Here is a 19,677-nt window from a genome sequence, read left to right on the forward strand (position 1 = left end):
TATGCGAAATTATACCAAAATCTCACTTTATAACACTTAAAATGATTTATACATGTAGGTATAAATAATATTGTCTTCTCATTAATGATTCGAATGACCCTGTACATAAATATACAACCCTTAAAAATCTGATGAACAGTGGATTATTGGTTTGTTTTGACCTTAAATGAGAGCTCTAATTTTTTGAAAACGTGCAACCCAATGCATTGGCTATTTTTTAAATTGACAAAACTATTTTTTTTTTAGAGAGTTGACCACTCAAACCACTCAACTCAACTTGAAAATGTTTCACCAATTTTTAATGTCAATGTGCAACCCAATGCATTGGCTATTTTTTAAATTGACAAAACTATTTTTTTTTTAGGGAGTTGACCACTCAAATAATGTTTTCATCGTAGAACGTTTCAACACAGTTCGGATTTTTTTTTATAATTTTAAGTATAAAATAAAAAAATTCTTTGCTATTGATACTAAAAATGGATACATATAATAAAATAAATAAATAAAAACAACCTTTTTCTTGGTAAAATTTGATTTTAATTTTTATTTTAAGAGTAAAACGATATAAGCAATTCCCGATTCGCTGTAGAGTACTTTGAAGCGAGGAGTTGTTTTTCATTAAAGCTAATAATAATAATTACCCCTGTTGGTCGGGGGAAATAGGCCATCGGTTGTTCCTGTCTGTCATAAAAAGCGACTAAAAGGGACTTGTAGGGGGCAGCAGCCTCTACAATACTGGTGTAGGTGCAGGTAACCATAGAGTTATGGTAGAAACAGCTACACACCGATAAAAGTCGGCAGATATGGAGCTGTATAACTGGCGACTTCACTGCGATGAGGAAGGCAACGGGATACCACCTCATTATTTTCCCTACTTAAACAACAGTTTTTAACATCGATTCAACAATGGACTTTAGCAGAGTAAAAAATATTCCGGAGGTAAAATAGTTCCCCAATCGGATCTCCGGGTGGGAACTACCCTGCACGAGGTACAAGTGGTGAATCCCTGTAGGAAGAGGAAAAATAGGATGATAGGGACATGGAACATAAGAACAATGCGCCAATTAGGCAAATTAAAGAAAATTTATAATTAAAATGGAAAGAATGAAATTAGAAATACTAGGTTTATGTGAAACAAGATGACAAAACAGCGGAGATTTCTGGTCAGAAAACTATAGAATAATTCATTCCCAAGGAAAAAACGGACAATGCGGAATTGGTGTAGTGCTTCATAAAACCTGGGGAATAAAGGTTACAAATTATATCATGTACAGCGAAAGAATTATTATGATCCAACTGGAAGCAGAACCAAATGATCTATTTGTAATACAAGTATATTTGCCTACGTCAAGAGCTGATGACGAAGAAATCGAGGAAGTGTATGCTGGGATAGAAGAACTACTAAAACTCACAAAGGAAAAGATAACGTTGTTATAATGGGTGACTGGAATGCTGTTGTAGGTGAAGGAAAATACGGTAGAGAAGTGGGAAAATATGGACTAGGTCAAAGAAACGCAAGAGGAGACCGATTAGTGGAATTTAGCAGAGAAAACAGTTTCGTGATTACGAATACATTATTTAAAGAACACAAGAGAAGACGATACACATGGAAAATGCCCGCGATACAGAAGATACCAGATTGACTATATACTAGTAAAGAATCTGTTTAAAAATCAAGTCAAATCTTGCAAAACTTATCCTGGAGCAGACTGTGATAGTGACCATCAACTAGTGGGTATGAAATTTTGTATAAAACTAAAAAAATCGTTAAAGTTGAAAGAAAGCAAACAAACTATAATCTCAAATAGTTGAAAAACGTGGAAGTAGTTGAAGATCTAAAGAAAAACATGGATAAAATATACAGCAATAAAGAGGAGCGAAAAGAACCAATAGACAAAAGATGGGAGAACATAAAAAGCGTTGTAATAAACACCTCAAGAACCACACTAAGTGTGAGAAGAAAAATACCTAGTCGGGAATGGATCACCCCAAATATCTTGGACCTAATTGAGGAAAGACGAAAATACAAACACCGGGCTGACATGGAAGGACAACTAAAATATCGAAACATAAGAAACCGTATAAACAGAGAATCAAAAAAAGCAAAAGAAGAATGGCTAGAGCAACAATGTGCTGAAATAAACCATCTTTTTGGAACAAATAGGCTAGATCAAGCCTATGGAACCATTAAAAGTTTCCTCAAAACAAATAAAACTCGCAATAATAATATTAAAGACAAGAATGGTAAATTGCTCTTGGACACAAGAGAGGTGGTAAACCGATGGAGAGAGTACCTTGAAGAACTTTATCAAGGGAATGAGTTACAAGATATCAATGAAGAAACTAATGAGTGCTCTTATGGTGCACCGCTACTAAGAAGTGAATTTAATGCCAGTCTTAGAGATTTTAAAAATAAAAAAGCCCCGGGAATAGATGAAATCCCCGGAGAACTACCACAAAACGCAAGTGAAAGCATAATAGACGCGACGTACTATCTTATGAAAGATATAATAAAATAACATGCTTATCATTTATAGATATCGAAAAAGCTTTCGACAACATTGATTGGCAAATTATGTTCTCAATAATGAAGGAAATAAATTTAGATTTTAAAGACAGGAGAATTATATATAACCTCTACAAAAATCAAAGCGCAGAAATTACAATAAATAATGAGTCAGCTAGTGCGAAAATACGTAGAGGTGTAAGACAAGGGTGCCCACTTTCACCATTATTATTCAACTGCTACATAGAAAAAAGTATAACGGAAGTTAAAGATAAACTTAACAGACTTGGGATTGGAATCAAAGTAGGTGGTATATTGATTCCAATGATCCGGTTTGCAGACGACATCGTATTATTAGCAGAAACAGAGCACGACCTTCAGAGAGCCCCGGCAGAAATGCAAATAATTATAAATAAGTATCAAATGCGTATAAATTCAGGTAAAACAAAAATGTTGGTTTGTGCACGTGAACCCACAATTAACGCAAATATTTATTTAGAAAACAAACTTATTTCCCAAGTTTCTAGTTTTAAATACTTGGGAAGTTTAATAACATCAGACGGAAAAAGCTCGCAGGAAATTAAACAAAGAATCGGGCAAGCAAAGGCAGCTTTTATCAAGAAAAAGAAAATTTTGGTTTCGCAAAAAATTAGCAGAGAAATTAAGAAGACATTTTTAAGAACGTTTGTATGGAGTGTAGCTTTATACGGCTGCGAGACATGGGTCATTAATGAAAAGGAAAAAAGATCCCTTGAAGCATTCGAAATGTGGTGTTGGAGACGTATGGAGAAAATAAACTGGACAAAAAGAGTAACAAATGAAGATGTACTGACCCAAGTTGGAGAAACAAGATCCATAATTAAAGCCATAAAGCGACGACGATGGGACATGATGGGACACGTTTTACGCCATGACGAAGAATTGCATCATACTATAATAGAAGGTGCAATTGAAGGACGAAAACCACCAGGAAGACCAAGAAACTCGTACATATCTCAACTGAAGAATGACGCAGGGATTGATACTTACTTGCTGAAGATCGTGATAAATGGAGAGCGAAGTTAAAAACGTTGTAAACCAACCTAATATAGGTTGAAAAAAAAAAATAATAATAATAATTTTTTTCAACACCTTAAGTATATTTGTGTTATATTATTATAGCAATCAATAAAATAATGTTAAAATTTATTTTTTAATTTGGGCATAATTGCTACTTTAATTGAAATATTTTCTAAATTAATTTTTAAAAGATAACAACCATTTTTTTATAGAATCCGAGTAATAAATATTTTATTTTATTTTTAGTAAACAAATTAAAAGACATTTTCATGTCTCGTTGAAGTACCGAATACATTTAGAGTACTGGTGGAATTATGGATAATGAAAACTAATGAAAAATTAACAAGCAGTAACATAGCTAGTATCTAAGGTGGCTAGTAAACATATCAAGTTTCTGCCTAATATTTTAGTGTTTTCATAATATCTGGCCTAAACCAATTCATATGGAATATGACTTGTTAAATTATTGAATTTATTTTTCAGTTATTTGGTCGTTGTGAATACAGCACATAATTAAAAAAAATTATCATCCCCAACCCCATCCTCATTCCCAACCCCACTACCAACACCATCCTTAATACACTAAAACTTTAGTTTTGTAAATTGAAAAAAAGCAAGTTTAGCATTAGAATTTTCAAATGAAGTGTTAAAAATTATAGAAACGCATACAAAATGTATTCAAATTCATCTTTTAACATGAAAAACTCAATAAAAACATTCAAATTGCCATTTTAGTATTAAAAATATCTAGCAATCAGTGTTGAGACAAGATAAACTGAAAAATTATCTAAATAACCAAATAGATGAAATTAATTACAAATTTCAATTAGGAGGACGTTATACTCTTTAAAATTAATCGTAAAAAATGGGTTTACGGTAAAGCGTGTAGGTAAAAGCGAATTCGTGTAGGTCATGTATAAAAAAATGTTGGAACCGTTAAAAAGAAGAGAACTTTAAACAGGTTATCTCGTCGGTTTTCATGGAAAACTAAAATTTTACCTCAAATACAAGCACTTAAATTTTTTTTAAAAATGTCAAAGTTAAAATACAAATTGTGACTGTCGGTTAATAATTTCAAAAAAAGGTGACGAGAGAACCTAGAAGAAGTTCTGGTTATTTTAAATATGTAAAAAAAAAATTGACTTCGATTGTTATTTAATTGATAAGAAAGAATATGCGTAGCCAGTTAAAATGATTTTTTTTAAATCGCTGTCATGGAAGCTATGAGATTTCGAAAAATTGATAAACTGCCAAAAAAGAGTCAACATTACTTAACTTATAATTAAACATCATAGTTTAGCCTTTAAGTTACGATTTTACAAAAAAATTGCCTATAATTAACTCCTTAATAAATAGCGGGTTTAACGTCATCTTAAGATACATCTCAACAATGCTTGTAATTCCACAAAATGTGCTTGCTAATTAATTAGTTAAGTGTAATTTATTTTAAGACAATTTTGAATACATTTAGTGAACTTGCAAATTAAATAACACCATTTGCTAAATAACCAAACTAATTAAGTAAGGAAACCAATTTAGGAAATTTTATAAACATTGGTGCATAATTTTATAAATATTATTGTAGGACAACCGGCAGTTGTTCTCCGGATTTAGTTTTGTAATAATTGTATGGAAAAATTATATTATTTACGATAATCGTATAGCTTTTCCTCCAGCCTATTTCTCAAAATTATCGACCAGTCTTTTTTTTTACTGGGTATTCATACTTTTTTACTGTGTATTTATTCATGACACATGTAATAAATATTAAATTATATAATAATACGTTATATTCCACAAAAAAACTTCACTAAATATCAAATACACATAAATCATTTTACAAACTTAGAATTTAGCACACAATAGTGCGTTGCAAAAAAAAAGTGAAATCGACATTGTTTTTTATTTAAAATATGATGTAGGAATTATTTTCGTATACTGCATTGTTCTTATTTAAACTATTTCAATACCATTGCAGTTGACCAGCGAGGATATTTTTTTCACAACTGGCTATTTAGGTATATGTAATATATATTTTACACTGTTTTATTTAGTCAAATTTAGTCAACTCTAACATCAAATCTCTCTATAATAACCATTAAGATGAACTATCAATTAGGAATATAAACCATGAATCTGTTACCCAAACTTGCACGGTCATTTAATAAAGGTAGAACAGAAATAAGGAAAGGACTTAAAAGCAAAAATAAATAGTTGGAATAGATTAGGTAAAAATACAACTTACTTATTCGGTAATTGTTTATTATATTAGTAGACATGTCATAAAACAGATATAGACATATTATATTATGCACGAAAAAAAAAATGTATCATGTGGAATATGTTATTGAAAAAATCCACAGACGGCTCTTTTCCCGTCAGCTTAAGTAAATGTATATTATTTTATAATATTTCAAATTTTATAATGTGTACAATGATAATAATAAGATAAATAATAAAATATTATGTAATAAACAAAATGTGTTTTTCTAACATTAGGTTAATTTCTGGGTGGATTTCGTGGATTTGAATGTTTTATTAGTGCCTTAAGTGATTGGACATCATTTGTCTCGTATACTCTTTTGTTATCATGTGTATCCGATAAGATACATTTACGGGCAGGTAAGTCAATCTCAACTTCCACTAAGTATCTTACTGGATATTGTGTACTAGCCAATAATGCAAGCAAACGACACTTCAGTAATAAAGAGGCTTCATCATCTCCATCCTGCACAGTATCTATTAAAAATATTAAAAATATATTTTTTTTAATTTGCTAATATTAGCTTACCAGTTACTACTTTTCTTTTTGGTGCAGGACACGACTGTTTTATTTATTATTACAAAGTCATAAAAAAATAATACAATAAGCATGACTGTACGTATTGTACAGGCATGCTATTTGTATTACATGAAAGTAGTTATAATTTATTTGGTTAATTGTTAAACATTTAATTCAGTTGAATCCTTGTTCATTATTATATAAACACATTAATAGTGTTCAAAAAACAAACAACTCCATAATTATACATACCTATTATACGTGTTTGGATTAAAACTTTTAAAGATGAGGCAACATAATCTCTTCTCCTGTTTGCAAATTGTTCCAGTTCTCCCAAACCTATGAAAATAGTTATCAAATGATCGTGTTGCGAAGAAACAAATAATATATTATTTGCTCTTTATACAAAATGATTGCATTACATTTCAAATAATTGTGATATATCTAACTTTTTGTACAACCATTTATTAGTGTTGCAACTCAATAAATGTATTCTTTCTATACTTAAAATCCCAAAGAATTTATTACACAATAGCACTGTAGTCATACGTTCTCTCACACTCTCCTCAACAAAATGTTAAGTTTATTATGACAATTATTTGACATGAAACATTAAATAAATAATATTAAGAAAATATTGATTCTAAAACAAGCTTTTAAGGCTATCTACGACTGTCAAAAAATTCTTAATTACCATTATAACCTTCAGTATATCTATATTCTGAAACAAACACATCAAATCATTATGCAGTTACTAAAACCCGGTATTTTTCATAACATTCTCTCTATAACTGAAATTAATTAGATCAATACTAATTAATTGCAAAATAGTATTATATAAATGTTAGATTTATATCTTATAGCGATGATTAAATGAACGGTTTGATTTATATTTTGAATGATTCTTAAAAGCTTAAACATAAAACATATATAGATTTATGATTTTAGGTTATAAATCAAGATATTCTTTAAAAATACAAAAATATGTAACTATTAATTTTTAATTGTATATTTACGTATTGAATCTTCAATGTCTTGCAACATTTTTTGCAAGAAAAAATTGGCTTCTAAAATTTAAAACAAAATACATTTTAATGTACCTACATATTTCTTATGAACAAAACCGAAGTCAAAATCATATTGGTATTTGTCAACAGGTACATATGATCATACTCTAAGTATTTATAAATAATAAATATGAAATACGTATAATAAATATGAACTATAAAAGATGTTTTTACTTTTAATCCGGGTATCACCTGGACGTGCTGAAATTAAAACAAAAATCTGGTGTGCATAAAGAATATCTAACAACTGTGTGGAAGCGCTTCCGTAAATTGCAATGAAAATTATTACCCGTTATTTTATCGACAATTAAGATTTTGTCTGAAATTAAGAACACATAAAGTAATGATATTGCATTTATTTTTCCATTCTATTATGAACAGGAAGACAAATTTCAAGGTAAAAAAAAAACAGCGTATCAGTAACTTGGAAGAATAATGCTCCACTGTATATTCGATACGATGAGAATATTTGGAAAATTCAATAAGAATGAAATAATGGACAATTTTAATAAAATTCAACAAAAACTATTACCTGGTACAGCAAACAAAAAATTAAGTATGCCTGAAATTTACATCATAGAAATTAATGATATTAAATTTGGCTTACGATAGTAAACTATTACATTAACATTATATAATTAGAAATTAGAAGACGAAGGTCAAAGTAGAAAAAAACTATAAAATACAGACTAGGGAAACCTTATGAAATGTATTAGCTGAGTTTATGCAGTTAAGTCGATTAGAATAAAATATCTTAATCAGACGAGGTTGGTTGAGCTAACATCAGTATTTTTTTCGTAAAGCTTCTTTTTAGATTTCGGTGAAAAATATAGTAGTTAAAACACTCATCAAGTGCATAACGATAAACTTGAGATACAGTTAATATATTATTTTAAATTATTTTTTTCTACTCCTGTCCTGATATATTTTAAGATGATTTTAGTTATGATTACAGAAATCGGTGTTATTATTCATCGTCTCAATTATATGCTCCAAATGATCTAGAATAAACAAATGAAAATTTTAACTATACTAAAATATTAAAATTAAATCAAATTAGGTAAAATAAAGTTTCTATATACATATATATATATATTAGTATATTATTTAAAATATAACATCTTACTTTGTAAATACGCAGCTCTGATAGTTTGAGCTGTGATACATAATTAAAAAAATCTGTATAAAAACAGTGGATTCTAAAAAAATTAAAACAATTGTTTATAAAATAAAAATGTTACTAACTTGTCTCGAAAACATTTTTCTTATAATCATCTGTAAAAAAGTGATATGTTGAATTTTTATCAAATTAAAACTACTTTAAACTGCGAAAATAAAGTAATTACCATTATCATTTGCCAAAACATCCACAAAAAAAAAATATACTATTAAACAGAAGAGTTTCATTTTTGTCTGCGAATAATAAATAAAAAAACGTTGTATATTAGTCACAGTTGCCTTCAGTGCAGAGATAAGAAGATTAGGTTAGGTATGGTTTTGGAAATTTTAATATGATAAATATATATATATACAGGGTGTTCTAGCATGAAAGGTAAGTAATAGGTGATTGAACATCTGGGAGGCCCCCAAATAAGCCCCCCGTTTTCATTTTTTCGATTAGTCAAAAATTGAAGGTTTCGACAGTAAAGTAAAAAAATAATGACCTAAAATAACAAAAAATTATTTCATGTTATTCAGTGCAAAAAGCTCACCTTAAAAGAGGGGTCACATCATTTTCAGTCTTTTTCAGCACCTAACTCTTATCATTTTTTTTTTAAGTCATTATTTTTTTACTTAACTGTCGAAATCTTCAATTTTTGACTTATCGAAAAAATAAAAACGGGAGGCTTATTTGGGGGTCCCCAGATGTCCAATCAACTATTACTTACCTTTCATGCTGGAACACCCTGTATATATTTATGTATTTACACATTTTTTTACTAGCCTGACAATATTTCCTAGACCGTTAAGCTGATTTTTTTGAACAGGAAGGTAGATATCTTGAAAGGTACTTTATTTGGCCTAAATTACAGTTATTTCACTAATAATGAAGATAGACAAAAATAAAAATAAGTCTCCTAACTATTTAAATTGCATTGTATAAAATAGTTAGGTTACACTATTTAAAATAGAAATTAGAAAAATGTAGAAATGTTCTTATTAAATTTAGATTTTATGATGTTGTATACACTTAATTCTCAAGTGTATAAACTTGACTACGCATAACAGCTTAAAAGTGAAACTATTTATGAGGATATAGTGGAAAGAAGATAACATTTTAGAGAGATGAAGTAAAAATGAAATTTTATAAATCGTTTTCATAATATGTCACAAAGGTAGCGTCTTGATAATAGCGTAAAAAATAGAATTAAACTAAATATTTCGTCCAAGTCAAAAAGGAATATTCAGCAAAATGATTTAGATTTTCCATCATATATCATTAGTAAAATCTTATTTTTGGAGCGTATTCATTTCTGTCTTATATACGTGTACAAATTTGTTTTTAACTTTTCGTTTCAAAATCGTCAGAAATAAAATTAAAAACTTAATCACATGCAAAAACTATATTTTCCTAATTTTTAAAGTGAATAATAAATTTTTTTTAGAAAATACATTTTTTATTAAGACGGATGATAAAAACATTTCTTTTTTTAATATTTATATTAGATTTATAATGTGTATACTTATACACATTATAAACTTTTACATTATAAACATTATACGCTTATACTTTATTTGATAACTATCAAACAAACATTAACTTAATATTGCTTAGTGCTTTTTAGAAAGTCTAACAAGAAAATTTATGTTTTCTATGTTTTAGCATTAAAATTATATTTATTTTTAATGATCTTTTTTTAAAAACATCGACAACATGGGTCAAAATGACATTTTGTGTTACATGTGTTATATTTTTCTCTTATAAAATATCTAGAAATCATTATTTGCAATTTTCTTTTTAAAAAAGAAAATGTCTAATGTTTTGTTTTTTGTTAATTGTGGTTTTATGTTATTTTTTTTTCAATTGTTTGATGTAAAAAAAAATAGTCTACGGTGTAGAAAATATCATTCTTCAAAAAAAAAACACTTGTTTTTGCATGTTTTTAATTTTGGAATTTTATTTTTGACGATTACAGAATATTGTTAAAAATCTAAAACTATAAATATTTTTAAAATTTAGTTCCCTATAAAGTTTAATTTTTAGCTTCGATGCGCGGAGGTATGGTTTTTTTATCTTTGTACTGTTGAAACTTTATGAGTTATGGTGGAAAATCTTAATTATTCTTCTGAATATTACTTCTTTCACTTGGGGTGGACAAAACATGTATTTTTGTAATCTTGGTTGTACACGCAAAGAGTTCTACTTTTGTGAGGTATAATGAAAGCGATTTTAAAAAATGCCTTTATTCACTACACTTTCTTTTGTTACACTTCAAGCCAAAAAACACCAAAATCTATTATAGAATTCTCTCCAAAATGTGGATGTTGTAAAACGATGATAAAGAATCGATTAAAAAAATAACTAACAATAAAAAATCCTTACTACTGTTCTTAAACACTTTTGACTCATTAGGCTCATGCCTTTTTAGCTTAAGCTTAAATTTTAGAGTTAAATAGAAGTACTTACTTAAATTGAGGAGTTGGTTCTTGGACAACAGTGGACTTGTTCAGCTTTTGAAACTAAATGTACTGCTTGCGACTTATGGTTGGGCTTAAATGTCGACCAAAAAATTACAATCCAAATATTTTTTTGCAGTGTAAATATTATGTTCATTTATTTACATAATCGGTTCATTTTTTTTTTTTTTGCGATTTATTGCGTACAAACCATACATAGAAAGCGGAGTTGGGACTAGGTATTTCTACACAATACGCATAAATCAAAAAAATGTATTAAAATACAATTTTTATAACGTATATTATAATATTATGATGTGTTATAATTAATTAAAATTGACTAATAATTTTCAGCAATAATTTTTAACAAAGTGCCTTATGCTAATTATGTTTAATCGAAAACAATGGCGGCTTATCGGTTAGGTTATTGGTTATTGGATCACATAACTGTGTGAAATAAGAATCGTAATCAACCTCAGCAAGTTTACTACTGTAGACTACTGTAAACAATCAACTTTTACAACATTACATTTGTCTACAAAGTGTGAATAACAACAATATGTCCTTCTTCTTTATGATAAATGCATTTAGATGCTAAATAAATATTTGTTCAGACCAAAACAGTTCACGAAACTGCCATAATCGACTATGCAACGTTCCACTCTAGACTCAATGGTCATCCGAACCAACTCGATAAAATAACCTCGCTTTTAGTTCTCTACCAGACATTCCGATCATCACCGTAATTTTCACACACTATAACTTTGAAGATTTGTGTCTTAATACTGTATCGCACGAATTTTTCTCATCTATCATAATTCGTCGACAATTCGGCTGCTAAAAGCCAGCCCAATGTCTTTCGAAAGTATACGAAAATTGAATTTAATATATTTTGTTTTTGCTATAACGTAAATTTAGGTCGAATAACATTCACTGCTAAGCTTGGTTCTGGGTTAGTTAGCCGTTGTTTTTGTTTTCGAGATTCAGCTATACCGTGCGGTGTACACAACGGCCAAATGTTTTCACTAGCTCTGCTCAGGAAAAAAATGAACAACAAAATATGACGTAGGTATCTTATGCGATCAACTGTATACATAAAATAAATATGAAATACCAACGAAATTCTCAAAGGCCAATGTCAACCGGTAACAATGCTTTCCATAATAATAATAATAATACTTTACTAAAAATCTGTAAAATCTAATCCTCTTTGAAACTAGCAAACAATCTTGAGCCACACTGCAAAAGGCGAAATAAGTGCTCGCAAATTTATTATATAGCAAGAGATTCGTGATATTTAATTAGAACTATTAATGCTGTAAGTGTTAATTTTTCAAAAATGTATAGCGTGCCGCAATCCGGAAAACCTAATGCTTGTAATAGGCAGATACTACCTCGACATAGAAATTCAATTATTAGCTGGCTACTATTTTATTAGGTGTAGGTATTATTTATATGGGAAAATGAAAGAAAAGAAAACTTTTTCAGTTGCATATCTAGCATGAACGTTGAAGCTACATGTATTATCAAGAGGGGGTGCCTAAAAAAAATTCTGGGGCAGGATATTGTCACTTTAGCAGTGTTGGACAAAATCGTTATTTAAATAAATAGCGGTTCTTGTATCATTGCAATGATTTATTAAATCGTGTTTCCAATTTAACAGGCCATCTGCTAAATAACAAGGCAAATTCCGAGGGACAGAGGCCACTCAGTCTAAGTACAATCTAAGTTGTAATACACGAGCACAATAATATTGTACACGTGCATTGTTCAAATAATAACATGTTTTCATGTTAAACTAAAACTATATTATGTAGGTTACCCGTGTAAGAATTTTATCGGTTTGGAAAAAACAACAGATACTACGTAACCAAGTCACATTTTATAAAAGCGATACCGAATCATCCGATTTAATATACTATACAAAATATGCTTCTTGATGGGGCTAAAATAATACTTGTTTTTACTGAACACCAAAAATATTATTTCAAACCCTTTAAACCATGTACAAATACATCAGTATATAAAAAACCCAGATATGTATAATATTCTGATGGCTAAGGTTTAACTGCTTTAGTCCTACTAAAATAAAACTCAATTAAAAACATGACAAAGTTAAGTTACGCTTATACGAGTATAAAGAGGAACGGACAGTTTAAAACGCCCAAGTTATAACTTCGACATGTTTTCAATACTTTTTTTTACCTTTCACTTTTGGAGTTAACTCACAAAACAAGATTTTATTAGGCTTTCTGAGTCGCGTTTCACCCTTAAATATACTTTCTTCTAGTTTACTAAAAGTTGTACAGACCAATAAATAACCTAAGAGTAGGTGATCAGATTATGTTTTTTGAGTGTCGTTTTTATATTATCTACATAATGTACCATAATTATCAGTATCCTCACATTGACTTTAGCACGAACAATTATTCGAAACTAACGTTAAATGAGTATAATATAGTTTATGACGTCAGCATTTTTTTGAAACATCTAGAAAATTATTCGTATTCTAAAAAGTAATCGAGTCCAAGTCAATAGTACGTGATTAGAGTGGGTTTAATATAATGTCAACGGTTTGGTCATAAGTCAAGGAGTTTTAAGCAATACATTTATCACACTACAATATTTAGTTCAACTTTCCAAAAGTTGTATTGATGTTATTTAAGTATTTTTATATTGTTATGCTTGTTTTTTTCGACAAACAAATAATTTTTAAAAAAATCCTTATATATTAAATATTATTATAAGAACTATACGCCTTAAATTCTATACAAACACTGTTTTACATTTATATTATAACTAGATGGATAACTTTGAAAATATATTTTTGATTTATATTATATTTTAACAATATTATACAAATAAGACCGAACAAAGGGATATAAAACAGTGTGATATTATTTTTTAATATCACAATTTTTAAAGGCTTATTGATCACTAAAAGATGTATTTGGTTAGCAATTAACCAGTTTTATATAATTTTATAGAAAATATAACGATGATTTTCTTCATTTTTATTTAGTTTCTTATTAAACAGATTTTTATTTGGCGTGTTGGTTTTTTTTTAAATTTAACCGGGTAAATAAAAATTAGGTAATTAATTAATTTTATTTATGTTGAACAAAATAAGCATCAACAATAGATTAAGTACATGTACAGTATGTTTGAAAAAACATTTGTGTTTGTATAAAATAGTATTGAGCGCAAAACTTTTTCTATAACATAGCTATAAAACTACTTTTCACCGGGCTAAACTAAATAAAAAAAAAAAATTGTATCCAAGGCTAATCATCGAAATAAGAATTTCGTAGGTACCTGTATTTATGGCTTTCTGTAAATATTCCCATGTTACATTGACTAATTTTTCAGCAGTTTTAGACACATTCCCTATTAAGAACGTTTCATTCAAATCGCCATGATATCCTCGATGACATACAGTTATGTCGACTGTAAATAATAATAATGATTGGACTTCAAAAATAGGGTACTGGGTAATGGGGTGTTTGTGTAGTGTTGAAAAACACAAACCATTGCAAATGTATCCGTCGGCTAGAGGTCTCATGTCCGGTATACCATGACAGATAACTCTATTAACAGATGTACAACATGACTTTGGATACTTGTAATAGTTCAGCGGTGACGGATAACATTCTCTTACAACACACGCTACGTGACATATTCTATCGATTTCATCGGTTACTACGCCAACATCGATCATTAATGCTACTTCACGGCCAAGCTTCAAAAAAATATCAAATTACATTTATTTACATTTTAAATAGGAAAATATTATATTTGTAAATTTTTTTTTTTTTTTTACCTTACAAGCTATTTTCATTTCTCCTAGTTCTTCGTCATTCAACACTTTGATGTGAGATGCTAGTTTAACTTGTTGTTCACTTAGGGGTATACCTTCTGGATGATCGCCATAATCAGGTCGTGGTATATGATCGGACCCAGTACGCGGTGCGGATGTTTTTTTGGGGCGCAACGGACCTAAATTAAAAAAAAAAAAAGATATGATATTATAATGTCAACTTAAAGATTGCTAAAATCTAAAGTAGAAGTGTAAACATATTATAGTATTAAATTACTTTTTTTTACCTGTGAATGCATAATTTGGCCATGGGTTATAAACGTCTGGAGTACCAGACGTTTATAATCCATTTATATTGTATACGCATTATAAATAAAAAAAGGATTGTGGTTTTGTTTGTAGTTGGTACCTATATAAAAAATCATTTTTTAGCCGAGTCTGCAACCACGAAAGAGCATTTTCATGTCTCGTTGAAGTACCGAATAAATTTAGAGTACTGGGGGAATTATAGAAAATGGAAATGATTAACAAGCTAGTAACTATGGTGGCTAGTGAACATATCAAGTCTCTGGCTAATATTTTAGTGTTTTCATAATATCCGGCCTAAAACAATTCATATGGAATATGACTTGTTAAATTATTGAATTTATTTTTCAGTTATTTAATCGTTGTAAATACAACACATAATTTAATATAACAGCGTAACGCTTTTTTGGTAATTTTTTTTGGCTATGTGCCAGAACTAAGACATCCCCACCCCTATCCCCATTCTCATCCCCATCCCCAACCCTAAACTTCATTCCCAACCCCAACCCCATCTCTCATCTCTCATCTCTAATCTCTTATCTCTTATCCCCTATCTCCTATAATATCCTATCTCTTATCTGATACCAGAGTAATGATTTTTTCTTCACAAGTTTTATCAAATTGTTTGCTATAGTAGTATACTACCCCATTCCAAATTTTTCTTTATTTGTTTTTTTTTCTAACCGTTGTTTTAGGAATTATAATTAGACTTAAAGGAGAGGTAACCAAGATACTGTATAGCTAACCTAATAATTTCCCTGACTAACCTCAGGGAAATTAGTTTAAAATTTGAAACAATTTTTCACCCCAGTCGTTAAGTAAGCAGGACCCTAGCTTTCTAAGATGTTCAATTTTTTCCCCCGACGAGTATCTAGACAAACATTACGCTTTTCGTTACTTTGCATTTCTTAAGACATACCCCTTAAAGGCAATAACTTTTTACTAAATTTTAACACAGTAATTTTTATTACCTAAGCCTGATGTGCTCTTTTCCATGCCCGAATTTCGTTGTTTTCCACTAATTTAGCAACTTTATCTTATCGTTTGGAATATTTTTATTCAAAATCTGCTGTGGGACAGTTTAAGAGGTGTGGAAACGCTTATTGTTGGTATCTTGGTTATGGCGCAGTCGGTTAGAATCTTTTACGGCATTCGAATCTCGACCTAGGGCTAATTTGGGGATGTCGAAATTTAGGGTTTTCTCATGTGCAATTTTGTTGATATCATTTTTTTTTTCTAGTATAAATGCTAAGGTTATAATATATGGAAAATATTTTCGAAACACCAACGACTTCGGCACTTGTGCACATAAGTTTGAATATATTTTTTTTTTACCTGACACGGATAAATATTCATAAATCAAGTGTTAAATTTCTACCAGAAAAATACACCGATCCAACGACAATTGTGCACATTATAGTGTTAGATTTTATGTAGAAAAATTCGAAGGTTATAACATATTATTCATCGAACCAGATACGCTATTTACATACGATTTGCGCACATAGATATTTTATTATTTCACAATCGCTGCCTTGAAATATTCCGTAAAACAAATGGGTAATTTTAATAAAAAAAAACCTAGCGCTAACGACAATGACTATACGTGTATTAAGTATGCCTATTGACGGTGGATATTCATAAAGCAAAAAGCCAGTACAATGGGGTAGGGACTTTTGAGGTTGACCGAGCTGACTTGATGTGATAAAATCACTTTTAAATAAACTGTTCGATGCGAATCCGTAGGAAAAAAACGATTAATAATAGCAATAATGATTTATGTACTATTGGGGTGGTTGCGATAAGGGTTGATCGTTTTGGTACAATAGTTTGTTGGACCTTGTTACCAACGATATGATGCAAATATATTCCAGAAACCTGTTGACTGGTTAATTCACTCTCACTCATTAAAACCCACAAACTTACAACCTTCAAAGTGTAATTTCCCCATTTATTTTGGTTTTTCCTAAATAAAAAAAAAAATTTGTTTTACTACCAATTTTTAAGAAAATCGGATACGAAGTTATTGTGCCCTATTTTATAAAACAAATATGTTAATATCTCTTTAACTTAAATTAGGATTTTTTATGAAGTTTATTGTAAATTGAAAAATATATATATATTTTTAACCCAAGTGTTTTGGTTACTAGTGGACTTGTTGGTTCGTCTTGGCCTAAAACGAGACCCTTGTTTAAATATTATCCACCAATTTTAATGTCGCAGTCGTCTTGCCTATTTTTTTAATGGACATTTATAACATTGATTAAACATTTTTTTATAGAATAGGACACTCAAAACAAAATAAGTTCCCATCATAGCTCAAAGACGGGATGAGTGCAACAAGTACTACACCGAAATGGGAATTGTTTTTAACGCTTTACTATTAAATCAAAAGGGAAATCAAATTTTACTAAGACAAAGTGTCTTAATCCTAATTTACGACAAGTAACCATGTTGAATATCAATTACATAGAGCTCATCCTTTCTTTGAACTAAAATGAAAATAAAACAAATTTGGTTTGATTGCCTTATTTTAAACATAAAAAAAAAGTTTTATCAATTTTAAAAATGCCCATTGCTTTGTGTTCTACTCAATTTCAAATGGCGGTGAGTTGGTAGGCAATCTTCAATAAATTAGGGCAAAACATTTTAGGCCTAGCCGAATCATTATCCAATGGGTTGTATATCATATAGTTATGTATATGGATAACACCATGTACCTGTAAAAATTATTTGAATTGTTAAACCAGTGAGGTTTGTGAATAATTTCGCACATCGGTGCATGTGTTTCAAAAGTAAAAAAAAAAAAAGTTAGAATATGATTTTGTATTGAAGTATTTTTTTTATCGAATTCCCAGCTAGGTGAAAACACAATTTTTTATTCACTTAATAAAAAAATGGAAATATACCACTTTTTTTTTATCAAGAAAGGCTTTAATTATAAAGATTATTCGCCAAGGTATATAAGGCGTAAGAAAGATAGGTTATTAAATTTTGTACATGTAAGATGTAATTTACAATTTGTTTAATAAGTTAATTTTAATGAAAAATTGCCAGGTAATTTTTGCGTTGTCTTCGTTGAGTGCTTCTTCTAACGAAGTCGGAATTGTGAGTGCAATGCGTGCGTTTGTATGTATAGGGCAGTGGATGATGATATGTTTGATTGTTAGGTTTGTTCGGCATGTATCACATACTGGTCTAGGCTCTTTGCTAATAAGGTATCAATGGGTAAGGTGGGTGTGTCATTATTTTAGTCTGGTGGTAGCTGTCTCTTCTCTTCTTATTAAGGGTTGATACGATTAGGGTTGATCGTCTGTCTATATAAATGTATTGCTATTGTAACCCATATATCGTTGTTAACAATATAGTGAATTATTTCCATTGCCTGTTTACTCACTTACACATAGACATATGTGACATATTTCTTAGCTCCGCATCGAAGCTAAAAACCAAAAATGATTCACATAAATTGTCAGTAAGTCGGGTTGGCCATGTATTTCTTGAGACCTTGAATTTGTCTTTTGAACATGTAACAAATAATTCGTATATTTTCATTTATGTAAACAGTGGAAATGGAAACGCACATCGAATCAACCAAGTGTTTTTCTGAAGAAAAAAATTGTGTCTTCGAGTTAACGCTCAGGCTAAAATTCGGCAAATATACTTCCATAGCAAATCATATTTCGAAATCTTTGTTTACTTTTGAAATACATGTGCCAATGTGCGAAATTATACAAAACCCTCACGCTCTAACAATTAAAATAATTTATACAACTATGTCATTGTCTTATAATTAATGACTTATTGGTTCGTATTGGCCATTTTTTACCATCACCACCATTTTAAATATTTTGAAATTGAGTGGAACACAAAGCAATGGGCACTATTAAAATTGATATATTTTTTTTTATTTGACCCTGAGACCCAATGGTTTTCATCATCATTTTCTAGTATTTCTTTTTTGAAAACATTTTTGGTTACCATATTTTACAATATTATAAAAATACTAAACATTAACCTTTTTTTTTTTATTATTTTCCTTAATCTTATCAACTTTTAGAAACTTAAATTGTACCGTATGTATTTAATTTACTATTTAAACTGAGAATAATTTTCTACATTTTTATCACATTCAGTCAGCTCGGGCCAACTCAAATCCCGATCCCAATTGTAATGGCTAATTCCATTTTGAATATTCGTCGATATCCATACTTAAGGTTAGGTTAGTTTTTATGATTTACGGACTATTAAAGAGGGTAGTTGTAAAATAATAAAATATCTATGTGCGCAAATTGTATGTAAATAGTATATTCGATTCGATAACATTTTTCATTTTTCACGATTTGCTATGACCTTCGAATTTTCGACGTAAAAAGTAATACTAATAGATGCGCACAAAAAAAAAAAAATTGAAATCGAATATTTACAATTTTATGTATTGATTTAGTCGTCCAATCGACGTATTTTTCTGCATAAAACTTATAATTTGAGTTGAAGTTTTTTTTTGATGATCAAAGTAGGA

At 29.5% G+C, this 19,677-nt stretch overlaps 3 protein-coding genes and 1 long non-coding RNA gene across 4 annotated transcripts; 1 reads left to right on the plus strand and 3 right to left on the minus strand.

Annotated features, from left to right (window-relative positions):
- The first annotated feature begins 1,436 nt into the window (after window positions 1-1,436).
- Window positions 1,437-3,571, plus strand: LOC126839986 (uncharacterized). Its single transcript, XM_050575460.1, has 4 exons — window positions 1,437-1,559; window positions 1,809-2,466; window positions 2,754-2,945; window positions 3,027-3,571. The coding sequence occupies exons 1-4, from the start codon at window positions 1,437-1,439 to the stop codon at window positions 3,569-3,571; spliced, it is 1,518 nt and encodes a 505-aa protein (XP_050431417.1).
- Window positions 3,572-5,907: 2,336 nt separating this feature from the next.
- Window positions 5,908-7,617, minus strand: LOC126840025 (uncharacterized). The gene is made up of 5 exons (XM_050575511.1): window positions 7,589-7,617; window positions 7,364-7,414; window positions 7,042-7,068; window positions 6,600-6,686; window positions 5,908-6,304 (listed from the first exon to the last, which is right to left on the minus strand). The coding sequence occupies exons 2-5, from the start codon at window positions 7,389-7,391 to the stop codon at window positions 6,066-6,068; spliced, it is 381 nt and encodes a 126-aa protein (XP_050431468.1). The 5' UTR covers window positions 7,392-7,414; window positions 7,589-7,617; the 3' UTR covers window positions 5,908-6,065.
- Window positions 7,618-7,703: 86 nt separating this feature from the next.
- LOC126840027 (uncharacterized) lies at window positions 7,704-8,792 on the minus strand. The gene is made up of 6 exons (XR_007686016.1): window positions 8,761-8,792; window positions 8,660-8,689; window positions 8,541-8,570; window positions 8,368-8,415; window positions 7,947-7,976; window positions 7,704-7,733 (listed from the first exon to the last, which is right to left on the minus strand). It is a non-coding gene; the product is annotated as an uncharacterized LOC126840027 (long non-coding RNA).
- A 3,141-nt stretch (window positions 8,793-11,933) lies between these two features.
- LOC126839988 (methionine aminopeptidase 1-like) lies at window positions 11,934-15,199 on the minus strand. The gene is made up of 5 exons (XM_050575461.1): window positions 15,127-15,199; window positions 14,853-15,028; window positions 14,561-14,771; window positions 14,348-14,479; window positions 11,934-12,118 (listed from the first exon to the last, which is right to left on the minus strand). Exons 1-5 carry the CDS (start codon window positions 15,197-15,199, stop codon window positions 11,934-11,936), a joined length of 777 nt encoding a protein of 258 aa, XP_050431418.1.
- Window positions 15,200-19,677: the final 4,478 nt, after the last annotated feature.

Source organism: Adelges cooleyi, unplaced genomic scaffold (assembly GCF_023614345.1).
Source record: "Adelges cooleyi isolate 19-005CV unplaced genomic scaffold, UGA_ACOO_1.1 ACOO_flye_CR_arks_rails_tigmint_CR_PRNA_33, whole genome shotgun sequence".
Lineage (NCBI taxonomy): Eukaryota > Metazoa > Arthropoda > Insecta > Hemiptera > Adelgidae > Adelges > Adelges cooleyi.